Here is a 19,534-nt window from a genome sequence, read left to right as displayed (position 1 = left end):
AAATTTTAATTTCAAATTTACTTGGTGGGTTATTCAATTATTTATTTATAGTTGAAGTCAAAAGTTTACATACACCTTGCAGAATCTGCAAAATGTTAATTACACTTGATTTTTAATACTGTGTTGTTGATACCTTAATAAGTACCTGGTTGTTCACAGAAAAATCTTTTAGGTCTGACAAATTCTTTGGTTTTTCAGCATTTTTGTGTATTTGAACCCTTTCCAACAATGACTGCATGATTCTGAGATCCATTTTTCACACAGAAGACAACTGAAGGACTCATATGCAACTATTACAGAAGGTTCAAATGCTCACTGCTCCAAAAGGAAAATCCATGCAAGCCAGGGGTGTAAACTTTTGAACAGAATGAAGATGTCTATTTTTTTATTTTTTTGCTGTAATATCATTTTTTTTTTTTTTTTTTTTTTTTTTTTTTTTTTAGTACTGCCTTTCAGAAGCTACGGAAGATACTTACAGAAGACAAAGTAAGTTCAATTTACCCTGATCTTCAAATTCAAAAAGTTTCCCCCCGTGGTTCTTAATGTATTGTTTTTCAGGGGGCAGCTGTGGCCTAATGGTGAGGGAGTTGGGCTTGTAACCCAAAGGTTGCCACACTGGCAGGAATTGAAGGTGGGGATTGTGAATGAACAGCGCTCTTTCCACCTTCAACACCATTACTGAAGTGCCCTTGAGCAAGGCACTGAACCCTCAGTTGCTCCCCGAGCGCTGGAGCAATGGCTTGACCCATATAGTATGAAATAGTGGAATTGTGGAGCTCATAGTGAAGGAGGAATAACAAATCAGTTTTATCCCGAAACTTAAAATGCAAAAATATTCAATTTAGTGTAGATGCTGTCACTTATGGTACGACAAATTTCTGATACTGACACTTTATAGCAGTATCAGACTTATGCATATAATCATCAGTTGTCACTCATCTCCCAAAAATCATAACAATATGATAATATTAAAATGCTTAATTTTATTATCAAAGATATTGAGTTTTAATTGTGGATGTCAAAATATATAATGCAATGCAAAATGATGACTGAGATTTTATTTAAGTAAGCTTAGACATGGGCTAAATCGTAAAGTGATTTGTCTATTAATAAATAAATAAATAAAAGATCCTGTTGAGGCCTTAGAAATTCATGTGTCAAATATGATACAGCAGGCTTTATAGCAGTGTCGGAAGTTAACGAGGACTTAATGGCCCCTAAATAAACAAGAATGCCCCATAAATTCAAGACAAAGGGGCAAAAAATGCCCCTGCACAATTAAACAATGTATCACGGCTGCCACCATTAAAATAAAATGTGATAATAAATAAAACGTGTCATCAGATTGCTTTTACGTGCTGTTTTGTGCAGCGTTGAGCCTTATAGCCAATCATACGCGTATCTGTTGAATTTAGGAATGCATTGCCCAATCAGGAACTCTTACATTAGTCAGCGCTGGAAATTCCAGGGCTGTGTTGATTGCGCATGCTACCTCATAAACAACAATGCAGATAGGTAAATAGCTAAAAGATTCATTTAGATTTAGTGATTATAACGAGAGTTTTTGCAGAACGTGCGCTGAACTAGACTAAAGTCATGGACGGACATGTTTGTCTGTAAAGCATAGAAGCCAGAACAAAACAAAACAAAACAAAAACGCTGTTATATTGTTTTCTAGATCGATATTAATAATCATTATTACAACATAAAGAGGAATAATTTACAATAATGATTTTTTGTAATAATATTGCAACGCTATGAAACCCTTTTACATAGTCTATTGACAAGTTTAAAATATTGATTAAAGTAGTATTTGACATTAAAGACAACATAGTATGATGATTATAATAAAAAGGTGATTTTAAAAATTGCTCTCATGAATTTAAAAAATGCCCCTGGAAATAAATTCCAGGGGGCTAATATTGGCCCTTAGTAGAAAAGTTAATTTCTGACCCTGCGCATAGGGTTAAAACTTCTCTTGACAGCACTATCACAGTCCGCATGGCGTCTATTCTACAATATACGGTAGTGGCAGCGGTCTGGTATTATGTTACGGGGCGTTCTTCCAATATCAGGCTTTTAAATTGTGCTTGGAGGCTTGGACACGAATATAGGTTATTGAAGAAGGAAAATGCCTTTGCAAAGAGTACACGTTTGTGCTGCAATAATACTTTGCATTGCACATGCCTGTATTTCATCTGAAAATCAGACAGTAAGTAATAATGTTACCAAATCTCAATCTAATGACATAAAGTCAACATTAAATCTGGCTGGCAATGTTACTGAACGTTTGGAGACCGCAAAACCCGCTGAAAACCACACTCAGGCGCAGAAGAATACCACTAAAGATGGAGAACAGATGAACAAAGAGACCCATGGAGCAAAACCAGGCGAGTTCATGAATTTTGAACAGTTTTCTTTAAATGTCCTGTATGGTACAAAGTTTTAGCATGCCTTACAAATAACTCTGATCTATTATAAGTGATTTTTTTTTTCTATTATAAGGGAATTTTTTTATGTGGAACTGTCTCATTTTTTTTCCCGGTGGTCGGTGGTCAGCATTCTTCACAACATTCTGTATGACTTTTTTTTTCTTTACCTATTTATTTATCTATTTATTGCAATTTCACTAGTGTTTACATAGTAGTGTTAGTATATATTAGTATAGTTGAGGCCAGACGTTTGCATACATTATTTTATTTAAAAAAAAGAGGAATCATGCAAAATGCGTGTTATTTTTTATTTAGTACTGACCTGAATAAGATATTTCACATAAAAGACGTTTACATATACATACTTTTTTTTCTTTTTTTTTTTGTGATAGTTTTTCATGAGTCTCTTGTTTGTCCTGAGCAGTTAAACTGGCCACTTTTCTTCAGACAAATCCTTAAGGTCCCACAAATTCTTTGGTTTTTCAGCATTTTTGTGTATTTGAACCCTTTCCAACAATGACTGTATCATTTTGAGCTTTATATTTCCACATTGAGGACAACTGAGGGACTCAAACACAACTATTACAGAAGGTTCAAATGCTTACTGATGCTCCAGAAGGAAACATGCATTTACTTTTTGAATTTGAAGATCAGGGTAAATTTCACTTATTTTGTCTTCTGGGAAACATGTATCTTCTGTAGCTTCTTGAAGGGCAGTACTAAATGAAAAAATATGATATTTAGGCAAAATAAGAAAAAATTACACATCTTCATTCTGTTCAAAAGGTTTCACCCTCGGCTCTTAATGCATGGGTTTTCCTTCTGAAGCATCAGTGAGCGTTTGAACCTTCTGTAATAGTTGCATATGAGTCCCTCAGTTGTCCTCTATGTGAACAGATGGATCTCAAAATCATATAGTCATTGTTGGAAAGGGTTCAAATAGACAAAAATGCTGAAAAACCTAAGAAATTGTAAGACCTGAAGGACTTTTCTGAAGAACAGTGGGCAGTTTAACTGCTTAGAACAAACAAGGCACTCATGAACACAAAACAAAATAAAACAGCTGTGGATCATTCAGGTAACAACACAGTATTAAGAATCAATTGCATGTAAATATGCATAATGTACATTGCATAACTTCTTACTTTTTGTGTTGCAAAAGTTTTTTATTCCGATAACATCTGTTTAATATCAGGCTGGATGCTTAATGGGAAATCAGGTCAAGATATTGTGGGAAAACAGGAATGCTTAAGCAACAACCATGATGCTGATTCACCAGCCTTTGATTTAAGCAATAACAGTGATTCTATGGGACATTTGTAGGCTCAGCATTCCTGCGTTCCCACCAGAAGATGTTTACTTCTTGAAGTAATTTCAGAAGAGTACCATATGAAACCCTTTGGAGAGAGAGAATTATGGTTCACTACACTTGGACCACAAAACCAGTCATAAAAGTAGATTTTTCGAAATTGAGATTTCATAATCTGAAAGCTGAATAAATAAGCTTTCCATAAATGTATGGTTTGTTAGGACAATATTTGGCCGAGATATAAAACTATTTGAAAATCTGGAATCTGAGGGTGCAAAAAAAAAAAAAAAATTGAGAAAATTTTCTTTAAAGTTCCTAGCAATGCATTACTAATCAAACGTTTTGATATAATTAGGGTTGGAAATTTACTAAATATCTTCATGGAACATGATCTTTACTTAAAATCCCAATGGATTTTTGGCATAAAAGAAAAATCGGTCATTTTGACTAATAGAATGTATTTTTGGCTATTGCTACAAATAACTGGTGCAGAGCCACAAATAAGAGTGAACTGCTATGTGATTCATTACACCACATTTAATGTTATCTTTCTTCTAAACATTCTCAGGCTCTGCCCTGGTGCAATAAGTAACTGTTTATCAATCTTACATTTGTTTGTCTCAATCTCCATCTATCAGATTGTCCACCGCTGGGTTTGGAGTCTCTCAAAGTCTCTGATGATCAGTTGGAGTCATCCTCGTATTTAAGTGTTGGGGTTGGTCCTCACAGAGGGCGCCTCAACATTCAGGTCAGCCCACTGTGTGTTTGTTTAAGAAGAGTTTGAAGGTAGATTTGATGTAGTATGTTGTGAATTTGCATATGTGTATTGTTTGTAGTCTGGTCTGGAGGATGATGATGAGTATGACGGAGCGTGGTGTGCTGGGGTGAAGGATCAGGAACAGTGGTTCCAGGTGAATGCTCTCAGACCGACACTTTTTACCGGCGTCATCCTCCAGGGCAGAAACTCTATCTGGAGGTCAGTGTGTCATTCTTTTATTATAATTCTTTTTTCATTACATTCAGTTTCTACATTTTCATTATAATCATTTTGCCAAAATTGTGTTTGTGTTTATTCGTGTGTGTAGCTTGAACTGGGTCCGCACATATAAGGTGCAGTTCAGTAATGACTCATCGGTCTGGCAGCCCTGCATGAATGGATCAGAGGAGGCTGTAAGTTTATGAGTTTTCTAAGTAACACTAACCTACTTTTGTCAGCTCTGCATCATGGAGTTTCCCTGAGGTTAAAACATGACTTAAGAGCATTTAAATCTTTAAAGCCTATCATTTGTACATGTACATTTTCCTACATGTGACCCTGGACCACAAAACCAGTATTTTTCAAGGATACGACTATTTTAAAATCTGAGGGTGCAAAAAAAAAAAATGAAAAAAATCTCCTTTAAAGTTGTGCTAATGACATTCTTAGCAATGCATATTACTATTGAAAAATTACGTTTTGATATATTTACGATAGGGAATTTACAAAATATCTTCATTGTACATGATCTGTACTTAATATCCTAATAATTTTTGGCATGAAAGAAAAATCTGTAATTTTGACCCATACTGCTACAAATATACCCGTGCTACTTAAAGGAGTAGTTCACTTTCAGAACAAAAATTTACAGATAATGTACTCACCCCCTTGTCATCCAAGATGTTCATGTCTTTTTTTCTTCAGAAATAGTGTTTTTCGAGTAAAACATTTCAGGATTTCTCTCCATATAATGGACTTCTATGGTGCCCCCGAGTTTGAACTTCCAAAATGCAGTTTAAATGCAGCTTCAAAGGGCTCTAAATGATCCCAGCCGAGGAAGAAGGGTCTTATCTAGCGAAACGATCTCTTATTTTCTGTAAACATTTACAACTTATATACTTTTTAATCTCAAACGCTCGCCTTGCCAAGCTAGACAAGACGAGCATTTGCGGTTAAAATGTATATAAATAGTTTTTTGTTTTGTTTTTATAACCCATCGTTTTGCTAGATAAGACCCTTCTTCTTCAGCTGTGATCGTTTAGAGCTCTTTGAAACTGCATTTTGGAAGTTCAAACTCAGGGGCACCATAGAAGTCCATTATATGGGGAGAAATCTTAAAATGTTTTACTCAAAAAACATAATTTCCTTACGACTGAAGTAAGAAAGACATGAACATCTTGTAAGTACATTATTTGTAAATTTCTACTCCTTTTTTATATGTGTCTTACTGTTTTTTTTCTGTTCTATGTGTGTACTATTTTGTCTCACTTAATCTGACAATCTCTGTGCAGGTGTTTGTCGGAAATCAAGATTTGGAGACGCCGGTTTTGGCTCTGTTTCCTGAACCCTCAGTGGCACAGTACATTCGCATTAACCCACAGACCTGGTTTAGCAATGGCACCATTTGCCTCCGCGCTGAAGTGCTGGGCTGCCCAATGCCAGGTTTGAAATTACACTACTGTACTTTGAAATATTTAGGTCATATGGAAACTTCTTTTTTTGGGTCTTTTTTATTTGAATCAGCATTTTGAATATGAAAACATGATCCTATTTCTGTTGCATACACTACCATTTATAGGTAGTTTTTATGTTTTTGAAAGAAGTCTCTTATGCTCAGCATAATTTAAAGCTGTATTTATGTGATTAAAACGGTAAAAACAGTTTTAAATGAACAGTTTTCTATTTTGATGTATTTTTAAAATGCAATTTATTCTTGTGATGCAAAGCTGAAGTCTTCTGTGTCACATTCAAAAATCATTCTAATATGCTGATTTGCTGCTCAAGCCACATTTATTATTATTATCAATGTTAAAAACAGCATTTATTTGAAATAGAAATCTTTTGTGACATTATAAATATCTTTACTGTCACTTTTGAACAATTTAATGCATTCTTGCTGAATACAAGTTTAATTTTTTTTTTTCAAAACTGACCCAAAAAAACTGACGGCAGTGTATTACTTCAATTTTTCCTTTACAAAACCTTTGAATTATCTACTCAAGTGAGCCAAAAACCTCAACACGTCAGTCGAGCTCTATTGAAGATCTTACAACATGTTGCAGTTTTAAATTATTGAATAGTTCAAAATGCACTTTGACAAAACTTGTTTATATTTGTAGATCCTGACAGCCCACATTTTTCTGAGGCTGAGAGCAGATCCTTAGATGACCTTGACTTCAGACACCATAATTACAATGAGATGAGAAAGGTTAGAGTGATTTTTGACCTACATCTTAATCCTGTTTATTATTGTAAGTGAACTGACCCACGTCACTCTTTCTCTAGTTAATGAAGGCTGTGAATGACAAATGTCCAAATATCACACGGATCTACACGATTGGGAGGAGCTACACTGGACTGAAGCTTTATGTTATGGAAATATCCGACAACCCAGGAAAGCATGAGCTTGGTAAGTGTTCTAGTACCTAATCTAATACGACCACACACATAATTTGGTGTTTCACTGAAGGTTTTCCAGGGAATTCGTTTTTTTCGTCCTAGTTTTTCCTTAACACAGATAATAGATGATATTTTCTTTGCTTTTAGGCTCAGTTTTGCTCATTCATTATACCTTTATGTAACATGTTGTTGTCACACATCTGCTTTTCATCACTGATTTGGCCAGAATAAACATTCCACCATTGATCAAATTTAGTTGGGGACTTACCAAAAGCACATTGTAGCCGTTTGACGACTCTAATCTCTCTGTGAGGGTAGAAAATGTTCCAATCAAAATGGTCATTTTTCATGACACTATCAACAAAACAAAATCTAGCCCTGACCTGATTTTTTTGGACTGCTGTTGAACTCAGAAATGCAGCACACACGCAACTAAATGTTTATCTCTAATTTGATGGATTTACATTACATATAACATTTCAATTAGCTTGAATTACAGTTTTAACATACACAAACTAATCACTTAATGTGATATATATTTGTCAGGTGTATATCATTTAAAGAGGTCACATTTCTGTACTTAATCATGGCATAGTTTATTAACTATCAACTATTCAAACTGCTTAGAATCAGCATACGTCTGTTCATTGTGAAAACACTTATATTTATTCAGTTAAAAAGTAAGAACATGTTAAAAATAGATGTGGATAGATGTGGAACAAGCAGTATTCAATTACTTAAAATATATGAAACTATGGTTGATAAATATATAAAGCTGGTTATTGTGTATTTAAAATAAATTCAGTTATTTAGTACTATTGCAGAAATTTTACCCGTTTTATTCATGTATGACTGATAAATATGCAGTCAAACCAAAATTTATTCAGACACCTTCAACATTTCCACTTTATCACAGTTTATTTGCTATAGTTTAGAAAATGGTAATAACATATGTCAAGAACTCAGAGTTAAACTGTGTCAGATCAAATCCATCTTAATAATATCAGATAACTTTGATAGAAAGGTGTCAAGATTTGGCAAGTGAGGACCCAAACGCAGAATGAACAGTTTGACAGTTTATTGACTGGACAGGGCAAACAAGAGGAAGGGCAGACAGTCGCACACACGGGCCTGGGAACACACGACTAGGGAAGACAGGATGTAGATGGAGAGGCAGGTGCAACCCCGAAGAGAATCCGGGCGGCCGGGAGCAGCAACCAGGGGGAATTCAGGAGGCCGAGCAGGACAGACAAACACACAAAAGACAAGACGACAAAGACAGGCACACAAAAGAAAAGCTTAAAAAACTAAGACGGGGGAGAGCTAGGTAAACAATAAGGTAATAACGGACTAGAAAAATCAAAACAACAAAAGGGAAAAAATAGAATTAAAACAAAAGACCAGAAGAACTAGGTAAAACAAAAAATAAAGATATCAAAAAGACTAGAGAAAACAAATCAAAAGAATAAAAGTAAATAAATGTAAACTAGAATTTAAACAAGAGACCAGAAGAGCTAGGTAAAACAAAAATAAAGATTATCAAAAAGACTAGAACGGGAAAGGCAAAAACTAGGGCTCAGAAGAAAAAAAAACTAAACTAGACTAAAGGGGAAAAAACACTGAGAGTTATCTAGGACGGGACCGAAAAATCTCAAAGATTAGAATACACAAACTCACAAAACGAACCAGCAAAGACAAGAGGGAAAGAGCACAATATAAAGGGAGGAAATGACATGAGGATCAGGTGAGTACAATTAGACAAACGAGAAGAACAGGTGACGACACTCAAACAAACGAGGACTAAACAAGAGGGCGTGGAAAAGGGAAACAAGGAGGTGGGGCAACAGGAGCACATGGCAGACATAAACAAAGACACAGCCATGTGCTGACACACAATACAAACAAGGAAACATTAAACAAAGACAAGACAGACAGGGCTGTCAGGGCAGGATCATGACAGTACCCTCCCCCTGACGGACGCCTCCAGGCGTCCATAATGGGCAACGGCCAAGGGGGTATAAACTGGGAGGGTGGGTGGGGTGGCGGGTTGGGAAACCCAGAGTAGCCAGGGGAACTTGGAGGAAAAGGAGGGGGAAGGAAAAGTCCAGGGGGTTGGCTTGGGACAGAGGAGGGGGGAGGCCACCTTAAAGGCCCACTAGGTCCAGGAAACACAGGGGGTGGGATGGGAGGGCCAGGAAAACCTCTAGAAGCCCCTCTAGGTCTGTGGGTGCTCTTGATTTGAGGGAGCTTGGGACTTGGCTTGAGAGTCAAATTCCGGAAGCCCTCCAGGGCTACTGGAACTGGTTTAGGTGATGAATCCGGGGACTCGGGAACGGCGGCCATCTTGGCCGGAAACTCAGGATTGGCGGCCATCTTGGCCGAGAACTCAGGGACGGCGGCCTCTTTGGCCGGGGATACAGGATCAACGGCCATCCTGGCCAGGAACTCAGGGACGGCGGCCTCTTTGGCCGGGGGCTCAGAGTTGGCGGCCATCTTGGCCGGGGACTCGGAATCGGCGGCCCTCTTGGCCGGGGATACAGGATCAACGGCCATCCTGGCCGGGGATTCGGGATTGGCGGCCATCTTGGCCGGGGACTTGGGATCGGCGGCCATCTTGGCCGGGGATACAGGATCAACGGCCATCCTGGCCGGGAACTCGGGAACAGCGGCCTCTTTGGCCGGGGGCTCAGAATTAACGGCCATCTTGGCCGGGGATACGGGATCAACGGCCATCCTGGCCGGGGACTCAGGAACGGCGGCCTCTTTGGCCGGGGATTCGGGATCGACGGCCATCCTGGCCGGGAACTCAGGAACGGCGGCCTCTTTGGCCGGGGGCTCAGAGTTGGCGGCCATCTTGGCCGGGGATTCGGGATTGACTGCCGTCTTGGCCGGGGACTCAGGATCGGTGGCCCTCTTGGGAGCCGACTCAGGACGCTCGGGTGAGATGTGACCTGACCCCGAAGGAACAGCTGTGACCTGACTGTGCTCAGGAGGAGAGGCTGCATCCTGACCTGCCTCGGGAAGCGTGGCAGTGTCCTGACTGGGCTCAGGAAGCGTGGCAGTGTGTTTGGCCAGCTCTGGAATGACTGGAGTGGTTTTAGCTGGATCAGGATTGATAGCAATGGGCTTGACCGGTTCTGGAACGACTGGGATGGACTTGGCAGACTCCGGCATGACTTGAGCAGGCTCGGGAGACTCAGAGACTAAGGCAGTTTTCTGGGCTGCCCTCTTCCTTCTCTGCTTACACTTCGGAGCCGACACTGGAGCGGACTCAGGGGCTGGAGCCGACACTGGAGCGGACTCAGGGGCTGGAGCCGACACTGGAGCGGACTCAGGGGCTGGAGCCGACACTGGAGCGGACTCAGGGGCTGGAGCCGACACTGGAGCGGACTCAGGGGCTGGAGCCGACACTGGAGCGGACTCAGGGGCTGGAGCCGACACTGGAGCGGACTCAGGGGCTGGAGCCGACACTGGAGCGGACTCAGGGGCTGGAGCCGACACTGGAGCGGACTCAGGGGCTGGAGCCGACACTGGAGCGGACTCAGGGGCTGGAGCAGACACTGGAGCGGACTCAGGGGCTGGAGCAGACACTGGAGCGGACTCAGGGGCTGGAGCAGACACTGGAGCGGACTCAGGGGCTGGAGCAGACACTGGAGCGGACTCAGGGGCTGGAGCAGACACTGGAGCGGACTCAGGGGCTGGAGCAGACACTGGAGCGGACTCAGGGGCTGGAGCAGACACTGGAGCGGACTCAGGGGCTGGAGCAGACACTGGAGCGGACTCACTGGCAGACGCAGCAGATCGAGCCGCCCTCTTCCTACGATCCCTCCGTATTCTTGTGGGAGTCAGAAGATGATGGTGGACTTGACTCGGAGGGGAAAGAAGGGCAGGCTGGTCATTGAGAATATCCTCTTGAGGAGTATGGTTCTGCCAGTGCTGGCGGTGGTACAGATAATTTGAGAACCCCCAGAAGTCCAGAATTTGAAGGTGCTCCATCTCCCATAGTGGTAAGGGGTCGTCTAAGGTGAGGTTGAAGGTCCCCTTCAGGGCTGCATCATCATACTCAAGACCCCTTGCCATGGACCAGAAAAACTGGGCATAAGACCGTGGATCCTGGCCCTGCTGACGAAGCGCAGACACCGCCCGCCGAAGTGCCAGTCTCTCCTCTTCAGTGGCTGGTGGCACAAACTTAACGCTCATTCTGCTGGGTCCTCGAGGGGCTGGTTCGTTCTGTCAAGATTTGGTAAGTGAGGACCCAAACGCAGAATGAACAGTTTGACAGTTTATTGACTGGACAGGGCAAACAAGAGGAAGGGCAGACAGTCGCACACACGGGCCTGGGAACACACGACTAGGGAAGACAGGCAGGATGTGGATGGAGAGGCAGGTGCAACCCCGAAGAGAATCCGGGCGGCCGGGAGCAGCAACCAGGGGGAATTCAGGAGGCCGAGCAGGACAGACAAACACACAAAAGACAAGACGACAAAGACAGGCACACAAAAGAAAAGCTTAAAAAACTAAGACGGGGGAGAGCTAGGTAAACAATAAGGTAATAACGGACTAGAAAAATCAAAACAACAACAAAAGGGAAAAAATAGAATTAAAACAAAAGACCAGAAGAACTAGGTAAAACAAAAAATAAAGATATCAAAAAGACTAGAGAAAACAAATCAAAAGAATAAAAGTAAATAAATGTAAACTAGAATTTAAACAAGAGACCAGAAGAGCTAGGTAAAACAAAAATAAAGATTATCAAAAAGACTAGAACGGGAAAGGCAAAAACTAGGGCTCAGAAGAAAAAAAAACTAAACTAGACTAAAGGGGAAAAAACACTGAGAGTTATCTAGGACGGGACCGAAAAATCTCAAAGATTAGAATACACAAACTCACAAAACGAACCAGCAAAGACAAGAGGGAAAGAGCACAATATAAAGGGAGGAAATGACATGAGGATCAGGTGAGTACAATTAGACAAACGAGAAGAACAGGTGACGACACTCAAACAAACGAGGACTAAACAAGAGGGCGTGGAAAAGGGAAACAAGGAGGTGGGGCAACAGGAGCACATGGCAGACATAAACAAAGACACAGCCATGTGCTGACACACAATACAAACAAGGAAACATTAAACAAAGACAAGACAGACAGGGCTGTCAGGGCAGGATCATGACAGAAAGGTATGTAACAAAACATGGTCAGGTCAAAGTATCAAATCTAATTTTTGGTCCCAGATTTTTATCAATTTTACTGGTAGTCTACTGTATGAAGAATTTTGGGGTATAATATGTCACAGTTTACTTTATTTTGCTATCCTCATTTACATGACAGAACTATAGTGTCCTGCACCCACTTGTAAAAAAATATCAAAAATTATATCTGGTGTCTGAGTAATTTTTAGTTTGACTGTACATCACAGTAAGGTTATTAGTTTGTTTATGTTAAAACTATGTAATCCAAATGGATAAAGAAAATGATGTGCAATTCAAATTTAGTTCAAAAAATATTTATTTGAGTGCATTTACTCTTTATGATAACACTGTTTGCCCATAGGTGAGCCAGAGTTTCGCTATGTTGCCGGGATGCATGGGAATGAAGTTTTAGGCCGGGAGCTCTTGCTAAATCTTATGCAGTACATCTGTCATGAATACAACCGAGGCAATCAGCGTATCATACAGCTGGTGAAGGACACACGCATCCACTTGTTGCCATCTATGAACCCAGACGGATATGAGCAAGCCTATGAGAAGGTAAGACCAGACGAAACAGTGATGTAAGAAAAACATTGATTTCAATGTAGAAGTTATAGGTGGTTTTTATTATTATTATAGATATTTAAGATTATACATTATGTTTAACTATATTGTGATCACTGTCATGTACTCTAGTATTTACGTTTGCTCATCTGTTGGTTTAAACAGGGATCAGAACTCTCTGGGTGGGCTCTTGGACGCTACAATTTTGAAGGCATTGACATGAACCATAACTTTCCTGACCTCAATACCATCATGTGGGACGCTCAAGAGATGGCTATGGGCCAGAAGAGAGTGAGCAACCATTACATTCCCATGCCAGAGTACTACACCTCAACCGAAGCATTAGTAAGTATGACTTGTCATCCATGCTTTGCTATGGAAGACTTTTTCTGCTATTAAATTGTTTTTTACTTTTATCTCACAATTCTAAAGAAAGAAGTCCAGTTGCAAGATACAAACTCAGAATTGCGAGAAAATAGACAGAATTGTGAGATAAAAAGTTGTAATTATCTTTTCATTTTTTTATCCCATGGCAAAAACAAGCTTCCATACTTGGCACTTTCTTAGAATACAGTATGTGTACTTATAAAACACTGAAAAAGAGCTTATATTTTTGTCAGAACAGTCAAAATGGTTCTTTTTTAGATAAGCAAAGGAATTCCTCTTGTTAGACTAAGAAAACAGCAGAGCTTTGAGCTCTTTCAGTATTTTTTATGTGCCCTCATACTGTTTGTTTTATTTGGACGCACAGCGAAAGTCAATATTTAGGGTCGGATTAATTCAACTTTTCAATAGTCTGTTAGTCTTTGCTGTACAGATGAGGATACATTATGCATGGGGGAATCAGGGCCAAGCAGATCTAAAGAATGTGAGCACTTCCTGTAAGCTGAAGCTCCCTGTGCCGGGGCCTCTGATAGAAAACACACAGCCGTGAAAGAGCAGAAAACAGATTAGAAATGAAATTCACAGAAAGATGATAGATGCAAACTCAAATATGAAGAAATGTAATAATAGAAGAACACAAACCTGGAATTGTTTTCTGTGGATTATGAGGTTATTATAAGCAAAATTTCACTTTTGTGCTTGGGGGAGGGGCTACAGGGGCCGGACTCGCATTGAAACAAGACCCAGACCAAAATCCTAGACTAGACTAGACCCCCCCCCCCCCCCCCCAATAAAACAGATCCTGAGATAGCATTTGGGCCACAGAGTTCTGTGTTTTTGTGTAGCGTATGTTACATATGTGACCATCAAACCAGTCATAAGTAGCCAACAATAAATTGTATGGGTCAAAATTATCGATTTTATTATGCCATATGCCATATGTTCCATGAAGACATTTTGTAAATTTTCTACCATAAATATATCAAAAAGTTCATTTGAACAACTTTAAAAGGTCACAAATCCCAAAAACAATTTGCGATTTTTCTCAATATTTAATTTTTTTTGCACCCTCAGACTCCAAATTTTTAAATAGTTGCCAAATATTAGTCCTATCCTAACAAACCATCAATCAATGGAAAGCTTATTTATTCAGCTTTCAGATGACATATAAATCTCAATTTAAAAAAAATTGACCCTTATGACTGGTTTTGTGGTCCATGGTCACAAAAAGTTAAAGTTTTATTTCAAGTAATGAAAAAATAGTTTTATGTTTAATTTTAGTTTTAGCTAACTATAATAACCCTGGTATAACCCTGGTATATGTGACCCTGGACCACAAAACCAGTCATAAGGTTAAATTTGACAAAACTGAGATACATACATCATATGAAAGCTCAATAAATAAGCTTCCTATTAATGTATGGTTTGTTAGGATAGGACAATATTTGGCCGAGATACAACTATTTGAAAATCTGGAATCTGAGGGTGCAAAAAAATCAAAATACTGAGAAAATCACCTTTAAAGTTGTCTAAATTAAGTTCTTAACAATGCATATTACTAATCAAAAATTACATTTTGATATATTTATAGTAGGAATTTTACAAAAAATCTTCATGGAACATGATCTTTACTTAATTTCCTAATGATTTTTGGCATAAAAGAAAAATCAATAATTTTGACCCATACAATGTATTTTTGGCTATTGCTACAAATATACCCCAGCGACTTAAGACTGGTTTTGTGGTCCAGGGTCACATATAATATATATATATTTTTTGCCCAAATTTATGTTTAAGGTTGCTCCAGAGACACGTGCTGTAATCAACTGGATGCAGGATATCCCATTTGTACTGAGTGCTAATCTGCACGGGGGAGAACTGGTGATCACTTACCCTTTCGACTGCACAAAAGATTGGGTCCCTCGCCAGGACACGCCCACCGCAGACAACGATTTCTTCCGTTGGTTGGCTGCCGTCTATGCGTCCACCAATCTGGCGATGGCAAACCCAGAGCGGAGGATCTGTCACTATGAAGACTTCCAGCAGCACAACAACATCATCAATGGAGGGGACTGGCACACTGTACCAGGGAGTGAGTAAAAAACTAACACGCGTGCACAAAATGTGTAACTTCAGTTTATACAACTTTATTAAATTGGGAAAGAAAACTTTCTAAAAAAAGTTTTAAGATGTATTTTTTATAATGAATACACTTATAATTCCTTCCTTCATTTCATTTTTAAATGGCAGTCTTAATAAAATGATTCTTATATGGGCCATTCTAAGGAATTGGTGTAAACCGCTGTCCCACCATCAAAAAACACATTTAAAAAGCATTCAAATCGTATGTTTACAAAGATCCTTTTATTATCTTTTGAAACCCACAATATTATTTAAAATACCAGTACGCTTAATATATATATAAAATCATAATTTAGTGGGTACTTTCAATTGGGAGGTGGCTGTCCCAAACCTTAACCCCTAAAATATCTTTTTGATTTCTTAAAAAAGTAAAGTTAAAAATATATATATATATTTATTTTATATTTTCTTTGTAAATTAGGAAGCTTTATTTAAAAAATGTGTCCCGCATTTTAATCTCACTACCGAAATAGTGTATGTTTTAGTCTATTGGCTGAGACTGATTTTAACTACACCCCTACATTTATGATCAGAAAATATATATTTGTGTCCCTCTCTCTCATAGCTACAAGGTGTGAGTAGATAGGTCCAATCATTTTAAGGTAAATGTGTTCAAAAGTCTAAAAATCTGTGTGTAACTTTAAAGTTTGTGTACAACTGTTTAGAACTGCGCTAGCTAACCATGCGCTGATTAGCATCTTTGAGCTAGGTTCAGAAGTATCTAAATTTGTCACTACCGTAACAGTCACACCCAAAATATGTCATCATTAGTTGCATTTCCATTACCCTTTAAATTGCGCAAATTGAAATTGCGAATTGAAAATACATCTAATGGAAACACGTCAATTGCGCAAAAACTCCCATATATCACAAAAAAGGCTTACGCTCGCATGGGGTGGTTTTTAGGCAATTCGAAAAAGGAATATATCGCAAAACAGCAAAGGAAACGTTTTTTTCGCATTTATAGGTCACAGTCGATTAAATATAGTCAAAAAAATACGATTTAGTCTCATAACATTGGTTAATGGAAACACCGTCATTTCGCAATACTTTTTAATCTACATTTATAAAATATCGCCAACGTTTTTCACTAAACTGTAATGGAAACACACCTATTGTTTCAGTAGTGGCAAAAGGGAATGCCTAATTCCTTATTTGGGGGAAAAAAAATAAATTTTAGTACATTTATGCAGATTTGTAGTATTTTAGTATTTTTTAGTATGCGAGTTAAAATTCTGTAATGCGCGGTCTCTACCAAAACATTACAGTCGCTACCGAAAATGTGCAGTCACTACCGAAACATGGGATGTTTTGCCAAAAATAAAGTATACTGAATTATCAGCTGAGATGTTATGATAGTTTTCGGTTCAATGTATATTCAACTAATAAATCCTCAACTTCGAAATAAGTATGATCAACTTTTTGCCTTTTACAAAGAAAAATTGAATAAAAAATGCAACAAATCTCATAAAGCACACTTGAAATATTGTTAAAATTGTAATTGTTATTGATTTACCTCTAAAATAAAATAGAAAAAAACATGTATATACAAGGAAGATGTGAGCAGAATCTTAATAGGTCAATATAACCCTTCTAATTAAATTATTACTGCTGGGTTTCGGTAATGACAAATTTTGGGAGAGGACAAATATTCCAAAACTTTACTCCACAATTACTAGAAATGTGTACCTTGGATATTATACAATTTGCATGCCTACATAAGTTGTTTCTAACTCTGACTTTGAACCAATTCTCTAGAATGCCCCGTATAAAAGGCTTCAATACTGATGAGCTTCTTATATTTTATTTCTGCTTTTTAGGTATGAATGACTTCAGTTACCTCCACACAAACTGTTTCGAAATAACTGTAGAGTTGTCCTGTGATAAGTTCCCACATGCCAGTGAGCTTCCTGTCGAATGGGAGAACAACAAAGAGTCTCTCCTTCTGTACATGGAGCAGGTCAGTTCACTTTCCCTCTGTCCTACACGGACAATGATCCTGCTGAAACCCATTTCCATTTTCATCTGCTCTCTCTGGTTTCCGCAGGTGCACAGAGGCATAAAAGGCGTCATCAGGGACAAGGACACTAGAGTCGGCATTGCAGATGCTGTCATTAAAGTTGACGGCCTGGATCATGACATAAGATCTGGTATACCTCAGCTTTATTTTAGTATCATTGATATATTATAGGTCATTAGTTTTAGTCTATATATCACAATTCTGACTTTTTTCTTGCAATTCTGAGAGAATACAAATTACATGTTGTTAATACTGAAAATAATGTTTTTCTTTCTTTCATATGCTTGCAGCTGTAGATGGCGATTATTGGCGTTTGTTGAATCCAGGTGAATACAAGATAACGGTGTGGGCAGAAGGCTATTTCCCACGAATCCGCCACTGCTCTGTAGGGTCCGAGCCCCAAGCGACCATCTGCGACTTCACGCTCACCAAGACCTCACAGGATCGTCTTAAACAGATCCTGGCCAAGGGTGGGAAAATCCCCCGGGACAATCAGGTGCGGATCCGAGCCATGCGAATGCGCAAACTCCGCACCAGCACTAAGATTATCAACCGCCGTCGAGAACAGCAGCGTCTTAACCAAGTTAAACAGAAGTGAGCAGCTCACTTATCAAATAATGAGCCAATCTGCTGCAAGTTGAGAGACTTTGAGATTCTGGACTGTAAAGTGACAAAACACTCCTAAAAGCTCTATATCTTTGAAAATAAGATAAGAGACCACAGATTCCCAAAGCCGGTCGAGTCGATGAAGGATTTAAAGATACTGTTTTTTAACCAATGTGATTACACATCTTATTCCTGGTCTGCTGTTCAACATTTGAATGTTTTTTATTTTGTTTTTTTACCGCTAACAGAGATTTCTAAGATTTCACATGTGAGCAAGACTCTGAGGTTGTAGCTGGTTTCTACACTCAGAATGTGATATTATAATAAAGCTAATAAAGGATTTTACAGAAAGCACCTCTTAGTTTCCTCAGCTGTCTTAATTTATTGATTAATGGTGTCAGCACTACAGGATTATTTTGGGGGAAGAAAATGGTGAAACAATCTAAAATACCTATCGCACAATTCAGAACTGTGTGATACAATCTTGTAATTCTGACTTTATTCTCCGAATTGCGAGATATTAACTCACAATTTCGAGTTATAAAGTCAGAACTGCGAGATATAAACTCACAATTCTGTGAACATATCAGTCTTTTTTCTTCTCGGAACTGGACTTTATAACACGCAATTACGAGATTAAATCTCACAATTCTGAGAAAAAAAGAATTGAAAGATACAAACTCGCAATTGCGAGAAAACAAGTCAGAATTGCAGGTTTATATCTTGCAATTCTGGCTTTATTTCTCGCAATTGTGAGTTTATATCCCTCAATTCTGACTTTATAACTCGCTCTCACACTTCTGAGAAAAAAAGTAAGAATTGGCAGTTTATATGACGCAGTTGTAACAAATGACGCAATTACCTTTTTTATTTTTTATTCAGTGGCAAGACACTGCAAAAAAATGCTTTTCTTACTTAGATTATAATTTTGTCTTGTTTCCAGCCAAAAAAAGATCTAAAAATGCTTAAATCGAGGAGGATTTTCTAGACAAGCAGAAAAAAACAAGTGAAAATTAAGTACGTTTTTGCTTGAAACAAGCAAAATAATCTGCCAGTGGGGTAAGCAAAATATTTTAGCTTTCTGTTTGAAATAAGATCTTTTGATTACCCCATTGGCAGATTATTTAGCTTGTTCCAAACAAAAACTCACTTAATTTTGACTAGAGTTTTTTTTTTCCAGAAAACAAAATAATTTTTGCTTGTCTAGAAAATCCTCCTTGATTTAAGCATTTTTAGATATTTTGGCTGTTCCGCCACTGAATAGAAAATAAAAAAGGTAATTGCGTCTTTTTTTACTCGCAATTGCGAGTTTACATTTGTTACAATTGCGTCATATAAACTGTCAATTCTGCCTTTTTTTTCTCAGAACTGTGAGATATACTAAGTGCACAATTGCGAGTTATTAAGTCAGAATTGCGGGATATAAACTCACAATTGCGAGAAATATAGTCAGAATTGCAAGATATAAACTCACAATTCTTCATTTTTTGACTTTCTCGCAATTGCGAGTTT

The 19,534-nt window shown here is 38.6% G+C and overlaps 1 protein-coding gene across 1 annotated transcript; it reads left to right on the top strand.

Annotated features, from left to right (window-relative positions):
- The first annotated feature begins 2,109 nt into the window (after positions 1 to 2,109).
- cpxm1a (carboxypeptidase X (M14 family), member 1a) lies at positions 2,110 to 18,376 on the top strand. The gene is made up of 13 exons (XM_073835144.1): positions 2,110 to 2,390; positions 4,380 to 4,489; positions 4,578 to 4,717; positions 4,827 to 4,911; positions 6,010 to 6,160; positions 6,838 to 6,926; positions 7,004 to 7,127; positions 12,668 to 12,864; positions 13,036 to 13,215; positions 15,052 to 15,346; positions 17,217 to 17,356; positions 17,444 to 17,546; positions 17,707 to 18,376. Exons 1-13 carry the CDS (start codon positions 2,132 to 2,134, stop codon positions 18,012 to 18,014), a joined length of 2,181 nt encoding a protein of 726 aa, XP_073691245.1. The 5' UTR covers positions 2,110 to 2,131; the 3' UTR covers positions 18,015 to 18,376.
- Positions 18,377 to 19,534: the final 1,158 nt, after the last annotated feature.

This window comes from Garra rufa, chromosome 2 (assembly GCF_049309525.1).
Source record: "Garra rufa chromosome 2, GarRuf1.0, whole genome shotgun sequence".
NCBI classification, from domain to species: Eukaryota; Metazoa; Chordata; class Actinopteri; order Cypriniformes; family Cyprinidae; genus Garra; species Garra rufa.
The sequence above is the reverse complement of the archived record's forward strand: the minus strand, read 5'-3'. Positions and strand labels throughout refer to the sequence as shown.